The sequence below is a fragment of the Lycorma delicatula genome, chromosome 10 (genome assembly GCF_047948215.1).
Source record: "Lycorma delicatula isolate Av1 chromosome 10, ASM4794821v1, whole genome shotgun sequence".
Classification (NCBI taxonomy): Eukaryota; Metazoa; Arthropoda; class Insecta; order Hemiptera; family Fulgoridae; genus Lycorma; species Lycorma delicatula.
In genome coordinates, this window is record NC_134464.1 from 22,820,307 (window position 1) to 22,835,432 (window position 15,126).

Here is a 15,126-nt window from a genome sequence, read left to right on the forward strand (position 1 = left end):
GACTAAAATCAATGAACTAAAGTTCAAATTGCTTGCTAATTCGCCACATTCACCGGATTTAACACCCAGCAACTAACAGTATTTCCTAACCTCAAAAATGGCTTAGTGGACAATGATTTAGGAGTAATGAGGAAGTCATTGATGCTGTAAATGGGTATTTTGAGGAGCGTGATAAATCTCATTATAAAAAAGATACAACTAAATTACAGCAACGGTATGAAAAATATATTATTAATCTTTCTGGGAATTATATTTAAAAATAAAACCAAAGAAAATCCCAAAAATGTTTTCTTTATCAGGCCAGAAACTTATCAGCCCACCCTCATAGTGATCATTTTTCTGTGAAATAAGCTTTAACAATATTTAAATAAACATATTATCTTTAAAAGAAAGAAAACTCTATGCATTTTAAAAATTTATAAATTACAATAGATTAAATTGCAAATTAAATTACAATAAATTAAATGTACAAATTAAATTGTATAAATTACAAACACAAATTATTAATTACATAATAATTTATATTTTATTAATTTATAAATTATATATAAACTTATTTATATATTCAAGGTCTTTTGTAAGATGTTGTGTTATATCTTATTAAAAAATACAGATAATTTGTTGTAGTTACTGAGTATCATTATAAAAAATAAAATTGAGAATTAATAATATAAAATGGAAATCCAGGCAGTTAAATAGATGATTGTAATTTAATCAAATTTCAAATTTTGAAAATTACTGAAAAGTGTTTACTCTTTCTGATAATTAAATAAAATAATGTACTTAAAAACATTCTATATTAAAATTTATCACAATGAAAAGAGAATATTAATAATCCAAAATTAAAACGTTTTACTTAAAATCCTATTTTTTTTTAAATACCCTCAAATAAAATATATAAAAAAAATTCCATGTAGTTAATTCAATAAACTTTCATCTTTATTATAATCTCTAATGTTAATACTTGAATTGACATGATCAGGCATTGTTTGTTTTTCTTGTTAATCCTTCATCATTAATAAAATAATCAGAATGTACACCACATAGAGGACAAAAGTACCTGCAAAATGACCATACCAGGGTCATTTTTCCTGGCTTTCTCCTTCTTGTTGATTTAAAAAAATTTACAATATAAATTTATTCTGTTTTGGGTAATATTCAGATTAAGCCTTTTCATTTTATCAATCATTTTTTTCTTTTTAATTTTTTGATAATCATTCTGAAAGTATAAAATCAACATAATTAAAAAAAAATACATATGTATGTATATTCTTTTGAGTTCAAGATATATGATGATTTTGATTTAAAAAAATTACTTAAAAGTTATATCTTGAATTATTTATTTTTCTCATTTATATTGTTAATAATAAAACAAATGTCAAAACACATATAACATAACATCTTCAGAAAATTTGTGTGTAGGCATAAACTATATATTTTTACTTCTACATAAATTGGAATTCAAATTTGAAGTTATAATCAGCCTGAAAAATTTCAGTTTGACTGTCATAATTTTAAATCAGTATATAACTTAAATAATTAAAAATCTTTCTTTTTATACTGGGTATTAAATCCAGTTAACTCCTTTACTGAAAATTGAGCAGATAAGAAGTTATATGAAAAAATACAATCGTCATAATAGTTTACTGTTTGTGTAGGCCTGTTAAGATATGTATTATATTGTACGATTAAAATAAATTATGATATGTATGATGATACATTTGTTATTAAAACAATCCGGTCAAAATATATTTGCTGAGAATGTAGTGTACACTACAAAGATAAATTTGCTTGTTTACTTATCAACTTATTAATAATATATATTTATTTACTGTGTAACATACATACTCCAACTGGTAATGATGATCAATTGTTTGATTGTTTAATATCCTTTCTAGAAGTTTCCAGTTATGTAGTGCTTTTTTGATTCAAACCCCATAGTCAGCTATGACCCTTATTCATGTAATTACTGCTCCTGAAGTTTGTTACAACTCTGTTTTGTTAGAGTAAGATGTTTTTTAATTAGAATCATAAAATTAAATTGTGATCAGGAGACAATCTTACATAAATGAGCTAATAGCATAAAATATAGAAGTTGTGCTAAAAGGCTGACAAAATGTCAATCTTTCACAAGAAAAGGCAAATGATAAACTAATTGTATCACTCTGATGCATAGATTGATTTACATTGAAATCATGCAGTGCAGTTTTATATACTGAAAATTATATTTTATAAAAATGTGTTAATTCAAGAATATGAATATTACCATTGAACTGAAAATTGTTTAATAATTTATGATTCTCCTTTAAGAAAAGTTATTTGATTTTGCTATAACAAAAATAAAACAGTGTTTACAAGTTTAATAGAATAATTGTTTGCTTCAGAAAGCTATGATACAAGACCACTTTACAAATTACAGAATTAGGAATATAATAACAACAACGTCACAACATAAACATACTAAATTTTCACATACTTTTAATGATGATAAACAGTTATAATAAAAATTCATAATTCACTGCTGTACACCAGTACCTGACTTTACTAATAGCGAACAAATTGTATATAAATCAATAATTATGCATAAAGATTAAGGATGAAAGTATTTTATATAATAGGTTAATTTTAAACATTGCAACTCCATTTACATAAATTTCCCTACTTATGTGTTTTAAACATTCTATTAAATTATTAATAACATAATTGATTTCCTTCAACTATATATAAAATATCAACAAAGAAATGGTAAGATTTAAATATAAAAAAACTTAACTGGGTTAATAATATAATACGCTGAAACATGAAATTGGATATACACAATTTATAATAGGGATGGTTCCAGATTTTTACATAAAAATAAATAATTATGTTGGGTGGCACAGGGAGATAGGAAATTTTTGTGCTGTGTTGGTAGCCCTGGGGATGTGGTTGGTCACGAGATAGAGTTGTTTAAAAAAAATTTTCAATTTTTGTAGGAATGGTGAAAGTTTGACGGCCATGCAAAGGTAATTTCGGCATCATTACCTGTTACCTGTGGACATGTTACCTGTCGACATCTCTTTACACAATTAAAATGTGGCTTTGTAATTTGAAAAAAGCAGTTCAGTTATGAAAAAGAAATCATTAGGTGATGTCCAAACTACTCGTACACCAGAGAATATCAAAGCAGTTTTAACAAGTTATCATCAGAAGTTCTCACCACTCAGTCCACCAACATACATTATCTCTACAGTTAAGTCGTAGGGATTTACAAAGAATACTGCACGGGTTGAACTTCCTCCCAAGGACAAGAACTTAAATACAGAAACCACTTGTTGCATTGACAATTCTATGAACAAATGTTGCCAAGATAAACAAGAATGCTAATTTTGATAATAACAAATGGACTCAGATGAAGCCCATTTCCTCTTTGTTGCCAAGATAAACAAGAATGCTAATTTTGATAATAACAAATGGACTCAGATGAAGCCCATTTCCTCTTCAACAAATACGTAATGGATCTCTGTTTTGGGTACAGGAAGATCCTCATTGATTAAAACAGCACCAAGGTTACAGTACTGATGCACTGTAATAGTACAGTGTGCTGTTCAATCACTTGGTAACATAAGACTACGTTTCTGAAAATGATAATATTGTAATCAATATACACTACCATAATTAAAAATCTTTTAACTAGCAATCCACAAAATTTTTCACAAATAAAATTAAAACACTTGGTTTCAACAGATCAAAAATGCATCACATAATCGGCAGTTTCACAGGAACTGTTTAGCAAATGAATAATTTCAAGACACTGAGACATCGAATGGCTTCCCAGACCTGAAAGCTTGAGATTTTTTTGTGGAGACATTTCAAGAGTATAGCATTCCACACTCGTTCTAATAAAATTTAAAATTGAAGAGAAAATCGCTAACATCCCTGCTAATATGTTATGTCACAACTATGCAAAATTTCCAAAACAGATGGATGGAATGTATAAGGGGATGCGGCCTACAACTAATAATGTGATTTTTAAAAATAAAAACGTTTTATTAAGAGCATAACATGTACAACACTTTTAAATTAAAAAATACATTTTTAAATTATTCTTTAATTCATTAAAATCCTTTTTAAAATTTCTTGATTCCCTGCACCACCCTATTTGATCAAAACATGAAGAAGATAATATAATAATAACATTATTTATCAAATGCCCACTAACAAAAAAAAGCAATCAAGATTATTGTAATGAGAATTAATACAATTAATATAATAGAAACAGATGTAAAATGTGAAAACTCAATACAAAAGTACATCAATAAAAAATAAGGTCCACAGAACTATGAAGAGACACAATGCAACCAAAAATGAAGCTAAAACCTCATACCCACAGGTTAGAGTGTAAATTTTATAAAAAAGAGGGTACTTATGTATTAACGCCACTGCAGCTACAGCTTTATTTAAAAACAAAGTAGTCAATCAAATTTTCGGTGTAAAATGGGCCAATATAGAGTTTAACATAGATTCAAAACAGTCTCTTTATTAATTTTAATAAATGGTTATAATTTATTTATTTTATAAATATATAACCAAACTTAACCTACGCTCGCCTCGTTCGCTAACCTTGACTAATTGACAGGAGTGTTTTGATTATTTAAATAATAAATAATTGTAATAATTACTGAATTTATTAAATAAATACTCAAAAAATTACAGTGTTAATTAGTCAAGGTTAGCGAGCGAAGCGAGCGAAGGTTAAGTTTGGTTAAATTATATTTATAAAATAAATAAATATAAATAACCATTTATTAAAATTAATAAGGAGACTGTTCATTTTCCACCGAAATCTGATTGACTACTTTGTTTTTAAATAAAGCTGTAGCTGCGGTGGCGTTAATACGTAAGTACCAAAAAGAGTATATATACAGTAAAACCTCCCCAAAACGAAATCTGACAGGACCAAGTAAGAATTCTGTTTTGAAGAGTTTTCCGGCTTGCAAAGTTTTTAAAAATCGAGCTAATTTATCATGAGGTCCTGTGCTATAAATTATACAAATGTAAAATGAAGTTAGACAAGGATAAACATTTGGAATAATCTGGAAATTATACTGCATATAGAGAACATTAACCACTAATTTTCAAAAATTTTTCAGTTACACTAAAAGAGGGTGTTTTTTTTTTTAAAGTTAGCAATTTTTCATTTAAGTTATGTTTAATTAGAAGACATATATTTAGCCTAAAAATAAAATAAAATCATTTTCTAAAGTAATCAAGTACAGTTTTGCTTCAATAACTTAACCTTGGAACTTTCATTTTCAATAATTTATACACTTCAATTCAAGTATACACTTCAGTAAAACAAGTAAATATAAAAAATTCACTTAGCCTAGAACAAACATGATCCAACACTAATTCTAAAATAAAATCATTTTCTAAAATAGTCAAGTACAGTTTTTTGTTTCAATAATTTACTCTTGGAACTTTCGTTTTCAATAATATATTCCAGCGGTTAACATATTCTGTCGCAAATCATCGCTGTTTATATGGATCGCAATATTTATTTTGTTTATATGATTCTTGTGCAAACATACCCAATGCTTATCCGAAACTGTTAATTTTGTTCTCTGTGTCCTCTTGGTGTCCTTCTTCTTCTTCTGAACTTTCATTAATCTTGCTAGTTTCAGAGAAAATAATTTCATCTACAGTCTGAAATCCTTTTTCGGTTACCAAATCACTAACAATACCCATGTAGTCTTCAACATGAACTGATGTTTGACCACTCTCTATGCAACAGAAATTCAACTTCATGCAATATTGTTGTTCTGCGCAGAGTGCATGTATAAGGAACATAATCATTATTGGTTTCCATGCAGAAACCAGCTTCTTTTAATGCATTTTTGTAATTTGTTTGCATGATGAAGAGAACCACCTTAGTGCATCCAGAACAGTTATGAGTCAGTTCTTGAACAGATGTACATGAATCCATATTGGCGACTACAGACTGCAGAATGTGTTTACAATAATGAATTTTTATGATATTTTAAAAACTTCCTGATCCATCACTGAATTACACTAGTTGTGTTTGGAAGAAAGAACACAAGTTTTATGTTACAATAATTTTCATGAGTGTGACACAACGCATTGTCTAAAAACAGTAGAATATTTCTATTTTCACTAAACATTTTTTCATTTAAATTATATAGCCATTTTTCCATTACATTAAACGTCATCTAAGACTTTTTATTTGCGTACCATTCCAGTGGTACGGAAATAACTTGACCAAACTGTCAACCTTGTTCAAGTATTGACCTTGTTCAACCAGAACACTTGAACAAGGTCAAAAACATAACATCTGTTGAAAAAACAGAAAATATAAAGAAAAAAGAAGTTATATTGTGCAGGAAATATGAAAATTGGGTGAAGGTCAAGTGAAAGTAATTTTCTCTGACATTTTATTGTAGAAGGGAAACATCAGCAGTTTGTTAAAGGGAGATGCAGAATCTGTTTCTTTTGAACACATTGTTCAACTGGTGAAACATCCAGTTAAAAAAATTCTTGGGATGATATTCTGTTGTATCTCATTCTATTTTTCCTATTGAAAGAATGATACATACAAAAAAAATACATAATGGTTTTTGAAAAAAAGTAGTTCTGGTGGAAAGTAAAAATTGGTTCCAGAAAGATCTCACTCCCTAACATTTTAAAAAATTAGTAAAAGAGTTCATGAATGACAATAATATCTGTTTGTTACAATGAGCAGGAAACTCACCTGATCTCAGAACCTTATTGAGAATTTATGGGCAATATGGAAGAGGGAAAGGAAAAAAAACCCAGATATAATAAATACATAAAAGTGAAAATATTTTGTACTAAAATAATTGTAGAGTTAAACTCATCTAAGGAAAACATAAAAATTTGTTAAAATTTAAAAGTGCTTCCATTAATTTACACAACACTGCAGGTTAAACAAAATTCCAGAGTTAAAGTACAAGAAACTAAACAAAAAACACTCAAATTAAAGGGATATTATACAATTTCTTTAAAAAGATTCTTTTTATATCAACATTTTTTAGCAGAAAATAGTTACATTAATTTATTGATTAACTATCGGAACAAAACTATTTCATACAGTTTTAGTCAAAAACTACAAATTAATTTTAAATATAAAAACTAAATAAAACATAGAATAAGAGGCATAAATAAAAGGTAGGTTTTCTGTATAAATAACAGGATAAGAAAAGTTAATATTTTTTTTAATAAGAATGTGATATAATTAGAAGAAATTCACACAGAAAATAATTATATGAAACTGTATTATGTAACACTGTGATTACAGCTGATCCACTTCATCATTGTAACACCATCAATGTAATCGGATTTGGGTCTTTTTTTGAACTATGACTTATTCACTATATCAGAATCTTCCACTATATAATAAGTGGTCCAATGTAAAATAATATTGTTAAATAGAATGAAAACAAAATACATATTCCTTAAATTTATACGTGAACACATGCACATTCATACACGCTCACACTTACATGTGTAATACAAACATGAAAGAAGTATGAAAATCCAGTCTGAGCCGTACAAGTCCATATAAATACATATACAAAGGCTGATAAGAAATTGGGCTAAGGCAGAGGGTACTGGAACAATGGAATTACCTCCTGTGCTGTTGTCGAACTGTCTTTTTTCTCGTGGAAAGAAGAACCTCTCTTCCTTCGCACGGATAGCTGATGTCAGACTTTACTTTCATCAAATTTTACTTCACGAGTACGTGGCCGGCTCAATCGTGCCGGTCCGGTGTTAGCCGGGGGTGGCGCTATTACAGGCACAATGACAGGAATTAAAGCGACTGGAGGTTGCTGTGATGTCGCAGTCACCGCTGCAGCTGAAGCAGCGCTGGGCAGACAAGGAGGTGGTGGTGGAGCATATGAAGTATGTGATGATATGGTCTGCTGAGTGGAAGCAGCGAACGGTGAAGTCGGAGGAAAGTGATTTGCAACGACCGGAATCCAACACTGCTGTCCGCGTGAAGGTGATTCAGCTGAAAAAAACAACAGATTAATAAAAAGTTGAATGATAATTTATGGTGATGCAGAATAAATTAAAAATAACATTTTGAATTAAAGATTTTTTTGGAAATGTTAGGAAGGAAAGTAATTACATAATGAACATGGATGTATAAATGCTTTTTTTTGGTTACCAATAAATTAATTTTAAATTTAAAAAAATTATTGTAATTAAAATTTTTTTTAAATTTAAATATGAATATAAAGAGTAACATGTACATTATATTTAGGAATAGAATAAAATGAATGTATGGTTTGGAATATCTTCTTGCTGGGCTTCAATCACCCTGGCCGACGGACTCAGCAGCAGGAGCCAGTCCAGCATAGGATCGCTCGGGGAGAACCACCTCGGTGGCGAAAAAGAATCGACACCAACCCGACACTGAGGGGCTATGGGGGCCACTACTGCCACCCTGTAGAGGAGAACCGACTGCCTCTGAGGGGAAGCCCGGTCTGATTTCAATGGACGAGATGCAACTCCCCGACTACAACGAAGCCGGAGACCAGCTTCTGGACTCAACAGCTCTTCTCAGAGCTAACAACCATAACGGCACTTTTCAGGGCTATCGCAAGGATATAAATTATAACAAGCCATCAAAGCCAATCGATGACAACAACAGCCCTTCTCAGAGTTACTATAAAGTTATTAAGTGCCACATGCCGTCGAAACCATTCGGTGACAGGGCAAACAAACTGAAGGAAAAAGTCTAGCTAACAATGCATTAATCAAAACCTATTAAACAATGATATAAAAATTATAAATTAATTTATTACCATTATTTTTTTTATTTTATTTAAAAAGTTGTTACATTTTAGTCCCCATCATTAATAAACAACTCATCTTCTTTATTACACCTAATCAGTAAATTTCCCTTCAGCAACAACAGAGTGATACCAAATAATAGTTACTATTTCGAATAATATTAATTTTCTAATATGTAAAAATGCCTGATCAGGACTTGAACCTGGAATCTCCTAAAGAAAGGTAGAGATGTGATTACTCTGCCACTATTAGGAACTAGCATAAAAAAAAAATATATATATATTTATTTAATTACTTTATTTGTTTTATTAGATCAACCGAAGTACAGAATAAATAAAGTAGGATGACTTACCTTATTCCATCTATATGCAGGAGCGCTTTCGCAATTTACTCACATCATCAGCTGCATTATATATTCATTCATCTCAAATTACATTACTAACTTTGTAAAATATAATAACAAATCATGCATTTATTTATTTTATTTAAAAATACGTATAGTAAAGTAAATTCAGTTAAATGGGCAAATGCATAATTGCTTTACTTAAAATTATTTTTATGTTTTTTTAATTTTAATTTTCATTTTTAATTGTTAATTTTAATTTGATTTTATGCCTTGACATCATTTTTTTACATATGTAAAAATTTTTTACAATTTAATTTTAATTTAATTAATGTTAATTTTAATTTTAATTAATTTTTCATATTTTTAAATTTTGTTTTAATTTTTAATTTAACTGAATAAAAGTTTAAAACAAAAACAAAATTAAAGGTTTTAAATTTTTAAATAAAATAAATAAATGCATGATATGTTATTGTATTTTATGTAGTTTGTAATGTACTTTGAGATGAATTTATGAGGAGTATATAATGCAGCTGATGTTGCAAGTAAATCGCAAAAGCACTCCTGCATATACAGTGGAATAAGGTAAGTCATCCTATTTTATTTATTCTGTACTTTGGTTGATCTAATAAAATAAATATATTTGTATACAGTGCAGAGGAGAATGATTCTTAAAAGAAACGATTAAAAAAAAAAATTAATTAAGTTAATTTTCTTATTTTATTTCATTAATGCATGTAGAAAATTTTATACAGTGTTAGTCTATAAAAAAAGTATGTATTCTAACTGTTGCCTGCATTTTAACTCTCATGGATTTTGGATATGTACCACAGAATAAATTTAAAAAAAAAATTTTATTTTTGTTAAAATTCTACCATAATTTAAAGATTGATGTCTTAGTGGATGTTATATTAGCAAAATAGTCACTTAGATATTTGCCAAATTGTTTCTAGTGGTTGGCTTTATCCTGGAATGTTTGTACACTATTGGTCATGACATTGTTGACCAGGGATGTTTAGCATTTGCGGACTATATGTTCTTCTAGGTAAGTGGAAAACATTACAAAAAATCAATTTTGACTCTTCTTTGTATACTACTTTAGTGATTTCCCCTTTAGGTACAAGAATGACTAGAGAATTACGTGAATTCACTCTGGAACAGACCACATAAAACTGTCTATGAGAGAAGGAATCTTCCTGTGCCCCATCCCACAACCTTCAGAGTATGTCCCTGGGATTTATTGATAGTCATGGCAACAGAGATTTGGGAGATTTCCCCCTTCTGTAACTCCCAAATTGGATTTTTGAAAAATGAAATATATATAATTTTTTATTTTCAAAGGAGTGTCTAAATACAAATTTCACAATTGTAACATATTTTGTTCCTGAGATATAGAATTTTCATAAAAAACTTTTCCCTAAAACATAATTTTTATGTTATGTTTTCTCAGAACAGAAGAAACCAAATAAAATAACATTTTGAACAATTAAAAATGTCCTTTTTTTCTTACATTCTGTCAGTGAATGAAAAATCTTATTTATAATATAATTATAGTTGGTATCAATTGGTTACAATACATTAATTAAATTATCATTATATTTTTCAAATAACAAATTGCTTCTATTTATACAAATTATATCCTATTTTTTTTTTTTTAAATTGTAAGATAAACAGAAATTTCATCTTTTTTGTTGTTAAAAATCAGAAGTTCTTAACCACCTCTACCAGTTGCTTATTCAGTTTCATCGAAAGTTACATATGATAACATGGTTACTATTTTGAATGCAATTAAGCACAAGCAGTTTAATTGACAAGTTTGCAGGGACTCAAAAGTAATAGGAGATTAGGTAATGGAGATAAGGAGATTGAGCCATATTAATAGGTCTTTAAGATGGGTTTAAAATCCTTCAAGCAATAAAATTAAAAACAAAGTTGTTTACAGACAACTTTATTTATAATTACATAGACTTTTTTATTATTTTTATCAGAGGAATAAGCTTTTGAAGAACAACAGAAAATCTTCATGAAACACCTTTAATAGGTAAATGTTTTAATAAAACAATATATAAACTCACTGTCAGAATTTCTGCGTTCATCCTTTTGTGATGTCTTCCAGGCGATAGATCGGACATGTCCTCTTGTTCCAGTATCGACCGCATCAACACTAAGGCTGCGAGTCATCACATGTCTCCAGTGATCAGACATGTGGCTAGCTTTACTCAATTCATTGGCAATTATTGAATTTCCAAGTTGTTCATTTAATGAATATAATTTCTGCGTTATATCTTTACCTTAAAAAAAATATATATATAAATTAAATAATTAGTTAATAAACAACATCATTCAGCAAAGCTGTGTTAGGTTCATATTACATAGTTTATCTTATAAAAGTAATAAATGTTACCAGGACAACTGATTAAAACAAAAGCAATAAGTAAACCTGTAAACAAAGTAATAAATACGAACAACCTAATGAAGGCCTGTTTTTAAATCAGTTTAGTTTCAGATTTAGTTTTATTTTTATTAGTAACATACAACTTTATTTATACAGAATAAAACATTACATTGATGGCATCTTGCAATAATTAAATTTAGTTTACATTCTATTAATATTGTTACTTCATTAAATTATCACTTCAATATGAGAAAAGTTAAAATCACATAACTAGTTATTTACAATATTTTAAAATTAAAGCATATTGTAAACATTAATAGAATGCCTCCTTTAAATAAACGAACATAGAACAATTAGTTATAATTACCTTAATCAAAATAAAATACCATCATGTTATGGGTGAAATATAAAGAATCCAATTCCAGTTACAATTAAGTAAGCGCATAAAACAGGCAGAATTTCAAGACTTTTTACATGAAAAGATACTTGGTTTATCAAACCTGTATCATTTAATTCTAAATTATTCTTTGATTATTTATATTTTGCAACTCTAGAAGCAAATGATTGAACATTTTCAAATTTATGTAAATAGAACAAAATTTATTCATTTCAGTCACAGTGATCTCAAAAAATTCTATCAGTGAAACGAGATTCAGATTCAACTACAAACACATACAGGCAATAATATAATAAATCTTTATAAACTATTATAAAAAAAACACATATGTTCAGAAATTATATCAAAAGATTCTACTTAAACAAGGTTTATGTACTATTGTAACAAGTAGGGCAACATGATGAAAATTTCAATAATTACATACTCGTTTTAATTGGATAAATAATCCTAATACTGTCTTATCCCCATGATGATGAAACTACATTTGCATCATTTAGATGTTTATTTCCTAGGTATGTCAAATAGTATTAAAAATTCTTTTTATTTACAGGGTAGTAAAAGGATATGAAAGAGATTTGACGTGTTTATGATAATTTATTTAGAAATATGTAACTTATTTATTAATAATAAATAATTATTTTAAATAACTTACGGACAGCTTTTATGTTTTTGTGTGAGTTTAAAAATATGAGAAACAGGGATTTTCTTGTTTTAGTTCGTATAAATGATGTTCTTATTATTATTATTTAATTGAATCATTACAATGCCAAATTTCCATATTTAAAAAATGTATGAATAAAAACTGTTAAAAACTCCAGTTTGTTCATTCAGAAAAAACACATCATCTGAACAATGATGATACAATCGTATTCAATATCCTCACCTCTTATTTGTATTCAAACTACCTACTGGGGGTTGTGGTTTAGAAGACTAATCAACAATTTCAACTTCATTAAATATCCAGCAGACTTGTACATGATATTAAGATTACTGAATGTTCATGAATGTCTAGTAGATCATCTAACATACTTTGAGTACCAAATATATGACAAAGTTAATACATCCACCCGTTAAGAAATTCAACTGAATGTATATTTTATTCTTTTGAACTAAAATACAATAAATAGCACCCTTAGATCATTAATTGCCAATTCCTTAATATTAAAACTCTCAGGAATCCCATTTCCACTAATATTATCGATACATTAATTTCTTCTATACCTCATAGGTAATGCACAGGTAATGTTTAATGCATAGGTAATGCAGGCTAGGTTTCTGATCAGACATATTACTATGTTATTTCATTTATGACAATTGCTATGTTTATCAAAATTCATCTTTTGATACTATTTACACAGAGAATTATGTCTGAACTTAGCATTCTTATTAATAATTATTAATATTTGACTGATATCAGAGACTCACAATTCACTTTTCTATTTTTTTAACTGAATTTATTGGAATCTCAACGCAGAGAAAATGAAATGATCAGAACTGTTCCAATCAACCTTTGTCGAATTTAATAATATGAGGGTAATTTGACTACATGGTAACTAATTGATTTATTCTGTATCTGCTGTTTCCTACAATTTTATCAGCAAAAATGAAACTCCTAATCAAAAAAAAATTTGAAAGGATACTGGAAGCAGTATTTGAAGTGGACATTATAACTACATAAAAGTACAGGAATATTTGGGTAAAATATATAATTTCATCTGACTAAATATTTTAGAACATAGCCACCAAAAACACTAATCTGATTGAACCTCTATTTATCCTTACATTCAAACTGTAATTCTCTATTATGTTGAAATAGATGTATTTGCTACAGCCAAAATGTAAACAATAATCTTAACTGTCTTAAATGTAAACAATAAGAGTACATACCTATCTTCTCAATTAATACCAGAAGAAGCCTCACCATTTTTTTGAGGACTCATTGAATTGAAGACCTTGGGAACCATAATAAATGCAAAAAATAATTTGATGGCAGAATTTGGTCCTATTAATAAATTAACAGCATTTAAAATACCACTGTATATCAACAAACATTTCCATTTGATTGTTAACTAACATAGAAACTCTACCAAAAAATATTCCTAACAGACAACTTGCAACCTTTAAAGTTAAGTTCCACACGAAAACTTATTAATTCATTGCAATAAACCATTTAAAAGTGAAAGATAGAAATTTATTTTTAATGATATAACATTATTAATATTATTTCAAAAACTAGCTGAAGCAGTTAATTTGCATGAACACTAAAATTTGATGGTATCTGAAGAAAAGGTTAGAAGGAGCATAATGTTACAATTTTACAATGTGCTGGTTACATGAACATCGTTACATTGCAATGAAATTCAGGATATTGCCAGTAAGAGAGAGAAACAGATTACAATCAATGGAGCTCCTGCAGGAGATTTTCAGATAAATCCAAAGCAACAAGTTGAGAGAGAACATATGATAATAATTAAAAATTGAATAACAGAATCCACAGCAAAGAAAGTAACAGGATCAAGGTGACTGCATGAATACAAATCACTTTCCAAAGAAGATTCATTGTTACTAAGCTGCTGGAGGGCAACCTGAGGATATGATGGATAGATCAGCAACTTTGAAATTTGCAACTATGCAGCGTTCCATGGTTTACAATACAGGGTCTGTTCAGAAAATAATCTATTTAATTACGCACCTACAGATATATTTAGTGACATTGTGTTCCGCATAATCTCCTCTATAACCACATGTTCTTTGATTGTTGATATCTCATTTAGTTTTCATGTTATTGTTATTTGAGTGCAACAAGTTTAAGTGTTAGTAACGATTTTTGTAATGTGCAATTTTCAGGAGCAACAATAATGTAAAATTTTCCGTGAAAGTGGGGAAAACTTACCGAATTGTTTCAACCTTTGAAACAAGCTTACAGAGATGGTGTTCTGGGTCATACGCAATGTTATGAATGATTTTCACAATTTAAAAGTGGTCGTCAGTCAACTGAATATGACCCTCCACCAGGAAGGCCTTCAACTTCAACTGATGGCACCCATGTTCACAAAATCAACGATCTATTGCGTGCAAATCGCAATTGACTGTCAGAGAACTTGCAGAAGAGGTTAGCATCTCGACTGGATCATGCCATAACAATTTGAATGAAAAATTGAACATTCATCGAGT

At 28.7% G+C, this 15,126-nt stretch overlaps 1 protein-coding gene across 1 annotated transcript in view; it reads right to left on the minus strand.

Annotated features, from left to right (window-relative positions):
- Positions 1 to 7,197: 7,197 nt before the first annotated feature.
- Positions 7,198 to 15,126, minus strand: part of LOC142331341 (popeye domain-containing protein 1-like) — a 94,524-nt gene continuing 86,595 nt past the window's right edge. Inside the window, exons 6-7 of the mRNA XM_075377167.1 lie at positions 11,236 to 11,451; positions 7,198 to 8,029 (exon numbers count right to left, since the gene is read on the minus strand). Of these exons, the coding sequence (XP_075233282.1) occupies positions 7,722 to 8,029; positions 11,236 to 11,451 (524 nt within the window). The 3' untranslated portion in view covers positions 7,198 to 7,721. The remainder of the gene's footprint in view (positions 8,030 to 11,235; positions 11,452 to 15,126) is intronic.